General features: G+C 39.7%; 1 protein-coding gene across 2 annotated transcripts; it reads left to right on the top strand.

Moving 5' to 3' along the window:
- The first annotated feature begins 337 nt into the window (after window positions 1-337).
- si:ch211-266g18.9 (transforming growth factor-beta receptor-associated protein 1) lies at window positions 338-11751 on the top strand. 2 transcript variants are annotated; one of them, XM_035753741.2, is made up of 12 exons: window positions 338-404; window positions 610-1354; window positions 1766-1960; window positions 3073-3227; window positions 6032-6114; window positions 6309-6653; window positions 6760-6817; window positions 7058-7201; window positions 7340-7480; window positions 7593-7752; window positions 8053-8474; window positions 8623-11751. In XM_035753741.2, exons 2-12 carry the CDS (start codon window positions 667-669, stop codon window positions 8761-8763), a joined length of 2532 nt encoding a protein of 843 aa, XP_035609634.1. In that variant the 5' UTR covers window positions 338-404; window positions 610-666; the 3' UTR covers window positions 8764-11751. The 2 variants fall into 2 exon arrangements, with proteins under 2 accessions (XP_035609634.1, XP_052353034.1); XM_052497074.1 differs by lacking the exon at window positions 338-404 and having other exon boundaries at window positions 493-1354.
- Window positions 11752-12851: the final 1100 nt, after the last annotated feature.

Genomic DNA, 12851 nt, shown 5'->3' with positions numbered 1-12851 from the left:
CTTTTCAAATAAACATGACATCTTGGAAGAGCACTTTCTTTGCCATATTACAGAAAGGCCTCTTACATTTCTATAACATTCTGAAAGTTGCACCATACTAAACATACCCCAGTTTATGCTGAATTGTTCACCTACACACATTTGCGACTGACCACAAACCAAACACTACAATTAATTTGAGGTTTTGTGGCACGTCAAAATATAATTCCTCAACACACAGATTGTTTTCATCCTTGTAAAACTGTTTTATGGTTTAACTTGTGGTGGCATTGTGCAATTGTACTCCGAGGCTGAGAATAAGTGGTGTAAAAGGCTGACACAGACTTCCTCTCAGGATGGGAGTCACATGATGAGGTCAAACTACACTTCACATGAAAAGGGATTTCTAACAACACAAGATCGAGGTAAGGACAATTTATTCGAATAAATATGAATAGATGTTCATCTAAACCCCGTGAATATACTTTTTCATTTGATGATAGATTTGCATTATTGTCTGTGTGACAACATTGTGACAACATTGGTGAAATACATTTCCATTTCCAACTTTTTTGGGTTCAGTTGTAGATCATTGATGAAACATGATTTGCATTATTTTTTTTTGTCTAGGGTATTCTAATCTAATATCGAGAACAGCATCGGCATACATCAACAAATACAGTAGCAATGAGTTTGAAAGCCTTCACTCAAGTGCAAGTCTATGAAAAACTTCCCAACCCTAAAGAAAAAGACAAATTCAGCATCCATAGCCTGGAGTGTTATGACAGAAATATATACATTGGAACCAAAGACTCATTGGTCCAACACCTTATCCTACCCAGCAGCAGTGACACGAAGGACTCCAGTCAAAGTCCTCGGGAGGGCAGGATGAAACTGCTAGGCTCAAGAAGCCCAGTCACCCAATTAAGGGTGATACCAGTTCTCAATCACCTTCTGGTTCTGTGGGATCGTTCCGTTAGCGCCCTCAACATGTTCTCCCTAGAACCCCTTCCTTTCCTGAAGCGGATCCAACACGTGTCTTTCTTTGAGATGTGTGAATCAGCACTGTCAACCTCATCGCAGTCTGTGTGTGTGGAGCTGGTGACAGCCTCTAGCAGGAGCAGAGTGGTCCGGATCCATGTTGTGGGGGTGGAGAGATGGGATTGTGTTAAAGAGGTGTCTCTACCCCAGGACCCTGTGGCCTTAGCTGTGGATGATAACACTTTGTGTGTGGCCACCAGTGACAGGTATTTCCTCCACGACCACAAGAGTGGAAGCACCGTTGATCTCTTCCCTCACAACCTGAGCAGGCAGAATATCATTGTGAGCACCGCAGGAAAAGGGGAATTCCTTTTAAATGGGCCCGGCTCCTTGGGTAAGAGCTGCTGTCATGAAAGCAATTACACTCGCACGCAGCACATGCTCTGTGCCCTTCAAAAGAATGCCTGTGGGCAAACACATCAGACGCAGACACCTTATAGACAGCTACTTTGTCTGATTTTATAGTCAAGCACTGTGCCTGTACATAATATAAACAACTACACACGAGTAGCTTAAAATATATAATTGGTCATGTTTATATCGCCGTTCATGACGGCAGAAGGATACAAATCCACTGCTGGGAAAAGTATAGATTTCCTGTTTTTACACATTTACTGTAAGATATCGTTATAAACTACAAAATGAGTGGCTAATATGTGTTATTTAAAATAACGTGTTGGTTGGTACAGTTTACGTATCTATAGGATATTTGTTGTATAGATGTACTATTATTTCTTTGCCACAGGCATGTTTGTCATGAAGAATGGCATATGCCAGCGGCCTCCAGTGCAGTGGTCTGAGGAACTGTTGGCAGCGGTGGTGTGTTACCCTTACATCCTGGCTCTGCAGCCTCAGGCTCTCTATGTCTACAGTATGGTGGATCAGCGTCTCAAACAGACTGTGCCTCTGCTTAGGGCCAGGGGCCTACTCTCAACAACAGGTACACTGTAAAACCATCCTGTTATTATCACTCTTGGGGCGGCAGCGTAGCCTAGTGGTTAGACCGTTGGACTAGTAACCGAAAGGTCGCAAGATCGTAATCCCTGAGCTGACAAGGTACAAATCTGTCGTTCTGCAGTTAACCCACTGTTCCTTGGCCGTCATTGAAAATAAGAATTTGTTCTTAACTGACTTGCCTAGTTAAATAAAGGTAAAATAAAATAAAAACTCTAAATCATTGTATAAACTGAATACAGTAGATTGCCATAAAAAACATTGCATTATGCGGAAATATTCAATGGCTGGGAAATATTTGACGTATTTTGGACATTCTCGTAATATTTTATGTATTTTGGACTTCACCATAAAATATGCTATGTAAAATACCGTAGCAGTTCACTTACTGTATTTGTGAATTTTCAAAGTATAACGGCGCTCAAAGAGCACATGGTCGACAAAATCAAGTACATTCTTTAATGTAAAAAATATGTTATTTGGTGCTGCATTTCCAATGGCTTGTAACTTCCACCCCACAGAATAAAGTACAGTACAGTATTTTGGAGCACCCAAACCTTTTGACCACTCGTGGGTACCTAGCAGCCAACCTGCTTGCAGCAATTCAATGTAATTACGGTAAAATACTGTCAAATACAAACCCCATTTCACCCCCAATTAATTAAATTAATTAATTAACCCATTCGTTCATTCATTACAATTACCATAATACGATCACTGTAATGCATTATACTGTTGTTTTACTGTAACTTACAGGCAGCCAGTTGCCTGTAACTTACCATAAAAACAATAGTAAAAAAAGATCACAGTAACAGCATTGAATACTGCAAAAATACAGTATGGTAACATACTGTACCTTTTTCTACAGTAATTTACAAGAAATGGTTTACAGTCTATTGGACCAACAAATCAATCAAGCTGCCACCCAATAACACATTTAAATGTTTATTCATTTCATTCATTCAGTCAGTCAGTCAGTGACAATGACAATGTGACAATGTTTAATTGTGGTCATTCTGCATACTGCGACTTCCACTCTGGTTCAAATACTCTGTTTTGGGTTTCTGTCAGAACATGTCAATGTTATCCTCTCTTTAGAGGGTGTGTACATTTTTATGGAGAGAGAGATCCTCGGTTTGTCCCATGTACCATTTGAGGAGCAGATCCAAACCCTGGTAAGGTATGAGAGAGTGGAGGAGGCATTGGGACTGCTTGGTGGAGTTCAAGCTCATCTTCCACAGGTTTCTTACAAGGTAATCACTGACAGTAAACAAGATCTCCTTTTGACTCTGAATCAAATTGCCTAACTGAACACCAAGAATAAGAACTACAACTCTCACGTAATTAATCAAACATGGTTATGACTTTGAAAATGAAAGGACTCAGGCCAGGCAGGCAAGTCGAACCCAGACAATGCAAGCTCTTGTACCCAAGGGTTCTTACAAGGTAAAACACAGATTATAAAAAGTTTAACAGATGATTAATCTCTCATCTTCCTTGACTCTTCCATCCTAGAAAATAAAGACAAAAACGAATCCAACTATTCACAAGTTAGGAGCCTGCAGAATGCACAGAACAAAGCAGCAAGGATTATTTTAAGGTGGAGATATGGTTCTTCTGTTGCAGTCATGGGTTGTTTTAAGGCGGAGATATGGTTCCTCTGTTGCAGTCATGGGTTGTTTTAAGGTGGAGATATGGTTCCTCTGTTGCAGTCATGGGTTGTTTTAAGGTGGAGATATGGTTCCTCTGTTGCAGTCATGGGTTGTTTTAAGGTGGAGATATGGTTCCTCTGTTGCAGTCATGGGTTGTTTTAAGGTGGAGATATGGTTCCTCTGTTGCAGTCATGGGTTGTTTTAAAGTGGAGATATGGTTCCTCTGTTGCAGTCATGGGTTGTTTTAAGGTGGAGATATGGTTCCTCTGTTGCAGTCATGGGTTGTTTTAAAGTGGAGATATGGTTCCTCTGTTGCAGTCATGGGTTGTTTTAAGGTGGAGATAGGGTTCCTCTGTTGCAGTCATGGGTTGTTTTAAGGTGGAGATATGGTTCCTCTGTTGCAGTCATGGGTTGTTTTAAGGTGGAGATATGGTTCCTCTGTTGCAGTCATGGGTTGTTTTAAGGTGGAGATATGGTTCCTCTGTTGCAGTCATGGGTTGTTTTAAGGTGGAGATATGGTTCCTCTGTTGCAGTCATGGGTTGTTTTAAGGTGGAGATATGGTTCCTCTGTTGCAGTCATGGGTTGTTTTAAAGTGGAGATATGGTTTCTCTGTTGCAGTCATGGGTTGTTTTAAGGTGGAGATATGGTTCCTCTGTTGCAGTCATGGGTTGTTTTAAGGTGGAGATATGGTTTCCTTCTGTTGCAGTCATGGGTTGTTTTAAGGTGGAGATATGGTTCCTCTGTTGCAGTCATGGGTTGTTTTAAAGTGGAGATATGGTTTCTCTGTTGCAGTCATGGGTTGTTTTAAGGTGGAGATATGGTTCCTCTGTTGCAGTCATGGGTTGTTTTAAGGTGGAGATATGGTTCCTCTGTTGCAGTCATGGGTTGTTTTAAGGTGGAGATATGGTTCCTCTGTTGCAGTCATGGGTTGTTTTAAGGTGGAGATATGGTTCCTCTGTTGCAGTCATGGGTTGTTTTAAGGAGGAGATATGGTTCCTCTGTTGCAGTCATGGGTTGTTTTAAGGTGGAGATATGGTTCCTCTGTTGCAGTCATGGGTTGTTTTAAAGTGGAGATATGGTTCCTCTGTTGCAGTCATGGGTTGTTTTAAGGTGGAGATATGGTTCCTCTGTTGCAGTCATGGGTTGTTTTAAAGTGGAGATATGGTTCCTCTGTTGCAGTCATGGGTTGTTTTAAGGTGGAGATAGGGTTCCTCTGTTGCAGTCATGGGTTGTTTTAAGGTGGAGATATGGTTCCTCTGTTGCAGTCATGGGTTGTTTTAAAGTGGAGATATGGTTCCTCTGTTGCAGTCATGGGTTGTTTTAAGGTGGAGATATGGCTCCTCTGTTGCAGTCATGCGCTGTGTTCTTGGTTGGTCATCAATCGACAAGATAAATGAAAAAAAACATGATTATTATATTTTATAATATACATAATTTAAAACGGCCAAGTTCTATTCACAACAGTATTCAGTTGGTAAGAGACAGACATTCCGTAAATACTAGGAATAGATTGTCCACCATCTATGTGTTATCCAGACAGAAAAGAGAAATAGGCAAAAGAACATTTCGATTTAGAGCAATAAAGGAATGGAATAAATTAACTGAGCAAACTAGAAACCTTTCAATATATAAATTTAAACATTATTTTGAAACAATTTAAATATAGTATATAGAAATGTAGTGGGACTATAGTAGATGAAGAATCAATATTTTTTAGATTGAGTATTTATTGGGTCATTATGCTAGTACATTATGTATGTTTGTAATAGTGTGTTATATGTGAAAGTGTGTTTGTATTATTAATTGTATTTTAATGTTTAAGGAAGATTAGTCCAAATGGGGACTAAACAAGATCCAAATCAAATCAAAATCAAATCAAACATAGGACTACAAGTTCAAAATTGCATCAGAACCTTATTCTATATTAGAACTTGATAACTGATGTGTAGACAGCATTACATAAATGAATACCCTCATAACATGGTATATGAATGTAATATTTCATCAGGGTAATCATGTTCATCAGTTATTGAGCTGCACATGGAGGTAGGTGTATGATGAAGGCAACAGATGGTATCAGAGATTTGTTGGAATCATGGTAGATTCTCAAGTTATAGGTCGAGGGTTGAATTGAGTATTCTTGAATGAATATGCCTTCTGTTCATGACTTTTTCGTTATACTTTGTCTGTCTCGAAAGCTTTGAAATCTGGGTTTGTGGGTACTCAATTTAGACATGCATTAACGTGTTGCTCGTTAGATTTAGTTGCAAATACATTAACTTCAGCCCCAGTGACTTGAGAAAAATAAATTGATTTAAAATATGCTTATTTGTAATATATGTACCAGATCTTAGAAGATAAGTGATATTATTTGATTTTACAAATGTTGTATTTGATTTGACAGGAGCTGCATAAGATCATCACTTGCATGGATGGATTCATTAAATTCTACCAGGGGTCTTTTTCAGAGGCCAAAGAACTTTTTATGTGAGGACAGTCCTTTTCCACATCTTATTTTCAGTATGGACCCCTAATTTAAAGAAACTACCTTCAATCATAGCAAAAGTAGATCATGTCACTAGCATTATTTATTGCTTTGTTAAAACAGTTTGAATTATTAGTTCTGCTGTCTGTTGAAATGTTTCAATAACGTTTCAATTATTCATTCCTGTTTTCGACAGCAAAGGGGAGTTGGACCCTAGAGAAATCATCAGCTTGTATCCAGAGATGGAACCACTCTGTGAGACCTTTCATTCCCAGCTGGTCAAAGTGAACAATGCAAAGGAGCTCTTGGCACTACGGCAAGAGGACAGGACCACATTTCAACAGTATCTAGACTTCCTGGACGATTTCCTAAGGGTGGTTCGAGGAACGAAGCAGGGAGTTGAGTGCAGTGAGGATATCGATACTGCACAACTGAGAATGTACACAGAGCAAGGTGACAGAGTAGACCTGGATGCACTTGTGTCCTCTCCCAATTCCTGCTCAATCGACAAATGTGTGCCTCTCCTTGAGCTGCACAAGAGGTGAGAATGGGTGGCTGTTCAGTATTAACTCAGAACAACATATTTGAATCTTGCAATGCTTCATTTAATATAATACTGCTATAATTTCATTATACTGTCATCTCAGATTTTTCACACTTGGATTACTCTACCAGAGTCATGGTCACCATATCAAAGCAATCCAGGTAATCTCTGAGTTTAGCATTCAATAAATAGATGATCTGCATTTATTTTAGCCAGTCTAATCAATAACATATTCTTTGTATCTTACTTTGTACCATCTTTGTGTTGTAAGACAGTGAACAATGATATAATGTAGTTTCTGCTTAAATTTGGTTTTCAGACCATACTGAAAATAAGATGTGTAAAAGTACTGTCATCACAAATGTTATTTGGTAGAACTTAAAGTCCTTATGATGTTGCAGACTTGGGTGAAAATGACTGATGGGCAATATGAAGACAGCTCATGTTCAAATGTGTATGAGCACATTGTGAGAACTCTCAGTCGACTAAAACAGAGAGACGTCGTTTGGACGTTTGCAGACTGGGCTCTCCAAAGAAACCAGGAGGTATCTGAGTATCCATATAGCTCAACTGTAGAAAAGTATACAAATATTATAATTATAATAAACAACATCATTATTTGATCGGAACTATTGCCTTATGTTGACCTATTTTAGTGTAAGTTCTTTACTGTAACTTTTAAGGTTGGAATACAGATCTTCACAAAAAGAGATCCAGAAGACCAAGACACATTTGCACAGGAGGATGTCCTCACTTTTTTAAAGAAGTACTCTCTAGCTTTGATGTTGTTCCTGGAATTTCTGGTCCATGATTTGAAAAGCAAGGTTGGTACCACCAGTATATCAATAGCACCACACCGCTTTTACCCATAACAAACTGTTGTTTGAAATTAATTAAAGGTACATATTTGTATCCCCCCTTTTTATCATTTCTCAGGAGGAGAAGCATCATACCCTTTTGGCCACCGCATATGTAACCCATATACTCGGAGCCTTACAGAATGGAAAGGGTACGGATTCAGATGGAGGAATGACCAGAGATAAACTGCAACAGTTGCTGTGGCAGTCTTCCCTCTATGACACCATGACAGTACATGGTATGTGAGTCATATGAAAATGTATCATGCTTAATGAATGTAGGAAGTCCTTACTCACCTAACTATTTAATCAAAACGACTTAACAGGATAAATAGAATTATTACTCTTGTTGCGCTCTAAGAATTATGTTGCTTACTAAACTCTATATTCATTCGGATTGATGTAGCTTAATAAACTTCCTATTCATTCATCATTCATCATTGTTTTTTTCTTCTCTCTCGAAACCTGATTCCCAGGTTAGATTGAATAGTGTATGTGATTATTGTTTTATAATAATATAAGTATGACTGATATTACAGAGGCCATCCAGCCGACAGTCCTGCACACCGAGCAGGCCATCCTGCTCGGGAGAGCTGGTGACCACTATCAGGCCCTACAGACCTTGGTCCACAAAGAGAGAGACCTCCAGGTTGCAGGGGCCTACTGCAGGAGGGCTGCTGGGTGGCAGGAAAGGGAACTGGAACACACCCTTTTCCTCACCCTGCTCCAGATCTACATGGGCTCCAATGAGCTAGCGAGTGCGGCCGTGGACCTGTTGAATGCCAACGCTGCTGCTTTTGACCTGGATACAGTCCTCCAGGTTCTGCCGGATTCCTGGTCTGTTCAGCTGGTCTCCCAGTTCCTGTTGGGGTCCCTTCGAGGGACTTTCCATCAAAGACGAATGGCAGGGGTAGAGAGGGGCCTGGCCCAGGTAGAACTCCTTAGACACAAGTACACTTGGGTGAGCACACGCTTCAATATTTTCTCAGGGATGCACTTGCTTTGTTTACAATGGGAATCTTCAGGGTTTCCGTAATGCGGAAGTAGACTCTGTTTTATTAGTAGTACATGTTATGCATTGCATTCATATTCGTCTCTTGTCCCCTCAGGCCCAAGCCTCAAAAAGAATGCTGAAATTGGATAAGGGTCTGGTTTGCAATACCTGCCAGAAGGATCTCACAGAGCCAGAGTTTGTGTGTAGTCTTAGGGGTGAGCTGGTTCACACTAACTGTGGAAGCTACACAGAGTAGCTTCCACAAATCCAATGCAAGTCAATGGCACCTATATTAGCATTTTCTAATTTCACTTCAAAATCCTCTATAAGCAACTTCATTCAGTTACACAATCCATTTTTAGATACTTTAGGATGATTTGGACATAATGCGTGGAAATTATAATAATTATAGGTACCATTGTTTTTTTATTGAACCTTTATTTAACTAGGCAAGTCAGTTAAGAACAAATTCTTATTTACAATGACGGCTTACTTGGGAACAGTGGGTTAACTGCCTTGTTCAGGGGCAGAACGACAGATTTTTACCTTGTCACCACGGGGATTTACGATCCAGCAACCTTTCGGTTACTGGCCCAACACTCTGACCACTAGGCTACCTGCCGCCCCAAATCCAATTATTTGCATTGAATTTGTGCCACAATTGTTAAAAAGTTAGCATTTGAAACTTTGGCCAGTGAAACAAAGCCAAAGCATGGATTGCTGTCATACCTTGTTGATAGACTGCTTACAGGGAAATAACTAATATGCCATTTTGCAATTAGGATAAACTATCCCTTTAAGGCAGCAACATTTGACAGCTGTGTACTGTGTCTGCTTCTTACCCAATCAAGTTTTATGGGGAATTTGCAATCTTACTGGTCCAAAGACACTGAGTTATACTAAACATTAGGGACACCTCCTAATATTGAGTTGCATTCCCTTTTGCCTTCAGAACAGCCTCAATTCGTCAGGGCATGGACTCTACTAGGTGTCGAAAGCCTTCCACAGGGATGCTGGCCCATGTTTGCACCAATGCTTCCCACAGTTGTGTCAATTGGCTGGATGTCCTTTGGGTGGTGGACAATTCTTGATACACACAGGAAACTGTTGAACGTGAAAAACCGAGCAGCGTTGCAGTTCTTGACACACTCAAACCGGTGCGCCAGGCATCTACTACCATACCCCGTTTAAAGGCACTTCAATCTTTTGTCTTGCCCATTCACCCTCTAAATGGCACACAAACACAATGTCTCAAGGCTTAAAAATCATTCTTTAACCTGTCCCCTCCCTCTACACCAGTGGTTCCCTAAATGTTTCTAGTCCCGTACCACTTCAAACATTCAACCTCCAGCTGCGTACCCTCTCTAGCACCAGGGTCAGCGCACTCTCAAATGTTGTTTTTTGCCATCATTGTAAGCCTGCCACACAAACACAATATTATACATTTATTAAACATAAGAATGAGTGTGAGTTTTTGTCACAACGCGGCTCGTGGGAAGTGACAAAGAGCTCTTGAAGGACCAGGGCACAAATAATAATTGAATAATACTCAATAATTTTATTTATTTATTTAGCGATCTTACATATAAAACCTTATTTGCTTGAAAGGATGCACATAACTCTGCAACCTTGGGTTGTATTGGAGAGAGTCTCAGTCTTGTATCCTTTTCCACACACAGTCTGTGCCTGTATTTCGTTTTCATCCTAACGAGGGCCGAGAATCCACTCTCACATAGGTACGTGATTGCAAAGGGCATCAGTGTCTTAACAGCACGATTTGCCAAGGCAGGATATTCCGAGTGCAGCCCAATCCAGAAATCTGGCAGTGGCTTCTGATTAAATTCTATTTTTTGCAATCATGATGAGGCTCTCTTGTTCAGATATCGGTAAGTGGACCAGAGGCAGGGCATGAAAGGGATAACGAATCCAGTTGTTTGTGTCATCCGTTTTTGGAAAGTACTTCTGTAATTGCTCACCCAGCTTCGCTATATCACATTTGACATCGTCCGTAAGCTTGAGTTCATTTGCACACAAACAATCATACAATGACGGAAGGAGCTGTGTGTTGTCCTTGCTAATGCAGACAAAATGAGCTCCAACTTCTTAATCATAGCCTTGTCATCACGCAAGCGGTCAGACAAGTGAAAATTATAGTCAGCGAAGAAAACTTTAAGTCTCTCAATTAAAAAAAACATGTCAATACTTTGCCCCTTGATAACCATCGCACTTCTGTATGTTGTAAAAACACTGCCCATATAATTTCATGATGCAGAAAATAGACAAGAGTTCAGCGGCTTTGCTTTAACAAAGTTAATCATTTTCACTGTAGTGTCCAAAACGTCTTTCAAGCTGTCAGGCATTCCCTTGGCAGCAAGAGCCTCTCGGTAGATGCTACAGTGTACCCAAGTGGCTTCGGGAGCAACTGCTTGCACACGAGTTACCACTCCACTATGTCTCCGTGTCATGGCTTTTGCACCATCAGTACAAATACCAACATATCTTGACCACCAAAGTCCATTTGATGTCACAAAGCTGTCCAGTACTTTAAAAATATTCTCTCATGTTGTCCCAGTTTCCAGTGGTTTGCAGAAGAGGATGGCTTCCTTAATTGACCCCCCATAAACATAACGGACATGTACCAGGAACTGTGGCCCGCCACGTCTGTTGACTCATCCACTGTAAATGCATAGAATTCACTGGCTTGTATGCGAAGCAGTAATTGTTTAAAAACATCTGCCATTTCACTGATGCGTTGTGAAACAGTGTTGTTTGATTAAGTAATTGTCTGTATAGTTTTTTTGGCCCTTTCCACCAGCATTGTCCCAGCCATATCTGTGGCAGCAGGAAGAATTACGTTATCCACAATAATATGGGTCTTTCCTGTCCGAGCCACTCGATAGCTCACCATATAAGATGCTTCTAGCCCCTTCTTATTAATGGTATCTGTCATCTTTATTCTTGCTCAAAAAACTCCTGTGGCTTATTTTTCAAATGGTCATGTTTCGTTTCTAAATGTCTGCGCAAGAGTGAAGGTTTTCCGCGAGAGAGTAACAGTTGATGTGATTGGATGTTAATTATTTGACTAGGATACCTGTATTTGACATTGTGTTGTTATGTCTTTGAACAGTAGATGGTTCAATTTTATTTTGGGCCGTGATACGAGGATATTCAGGCGAGAAAAATGCTCACCCAAATGTATATCCCGTTGGAAAATATAAATGTACTGTTTAAAAATGTGTCGAATTAAAAAAATAAACAATAAATAAATAAATAAATAAATAAATATAAATATAAAAATATATATATATATATATATATATATATATATATATAACATTTTAAATATGAATCACATTTTTATTTGGGCATACCCCTGACGGCATTGCGCGTACCTACCCCAGTTCGGGAATACCTGCTCTACACTGATTGAAGTGGATTTAACCAGAAGGGGACTAGGGTTCCAATTTGGGAACACCCCCCCACGTTCAGCTGGAAGGTGGCGCATGGAACGCAAAAATATTCCTAAAAATATTTAACCTCCACACATTAACAAGTCCAATGGCTCAAATGAAAGATAAACACCTTGTTTATCTACCCAGCAAGTCAGATTTCTAAAATGTTTTACGGCGAAAACATAGCACATATTTATGTCAAACCACCACCGAAGACACAGCTAATTTGCATAGCCAAGTTGAAAAAAATATGCAATCAACAAACGCAGGATTAAAAGAAAAATAATGCACTAACCTTATGAAATCTTCATCAGACGACAGTAATATAAAATGTTACACAGTACATTTATGTTTTTTTCAATAATATGCTATATATATCCATAAATCTCTGTTTACAATGATGCATTGTTCAAAAAATGCTACTCAAATGTCCTGAGAAATGACGATAGCTCCGGCAGATAACGTCAGCTAACAAGGAATACACATCATAAACTTTGACTAAATATGCATGTTCTACATATATATAGTTAGATACACTTCTTCTGAATGCAATCGCTGTGTTACATTTATTTTTAACGTTACAGGTGGCTTATTTTTCTAGGCTATACTATGAGTCGGCGCTCAAAAAGTAGCATTATGGCTCCTCTATCTTGGAGTCCACAGAAACCCAAATTTACCACATAAATATTCCCTTACCTTTGCTGTTCTTCCATCAGAAGACCTGGAAGGAATTATACTTACCAAAAACAGCGTTTAGTTTAGTTTTGCAGTCTGTGTCTTTCGGTTCTCAAACACGACACATTTCGGTTGAAATGTAGCCAAAAGTCAAGTGGATGCGCACCAAAACGTTGAACTTACATATTATATGTCGACTAAACTTATCAAACTAAGT

The sequence above is a fragment of the Oncorhynchus keta genome, chromosome 35 (genome assembly GCF_023373465.1).
Source record: "Oncorhynchus keta strain PuntledgeMale-10-30-2019 chromosome 35, Oket_V2, whole genome shotgun sequence".
Classification (NCBI taxonomy): Eukaryota; Metazoa; Chordata; class Actinopteri; order Salmoniformes; family Salmonidae; genus Oncorhynchus; species Oncorhynchus keta.
The sequence above is the reverse complement of the archived record's forward strand: the minus strand, read 5'-3'. Positions and strand labels throughout refer to the sequence as shown.

Coding starts and splice junctions, on each gene's coding strand:
- si:ch211-266g18.9 (XM_035753741.2), top strand. CDS start 667: ATGAGTTTGAAAGCCTTCACTCAAGTGCAAGTCTATGAAAAACTTCCC. Junction 1,355..1,765: donor AAATGGGCCCGGCTCCTTGG/GTAAGAGCTGCT, acceptor TCTTTGCCACAG/GCATGTTTGTCATGAAGAAT. Junction 6,818..7,057: donor ACCATATCAAAGCAATCCAG/GTAATCTCTGAG, acceptor ATGATGTTGCAG/ACTTGGGTGAAAATGACTGA.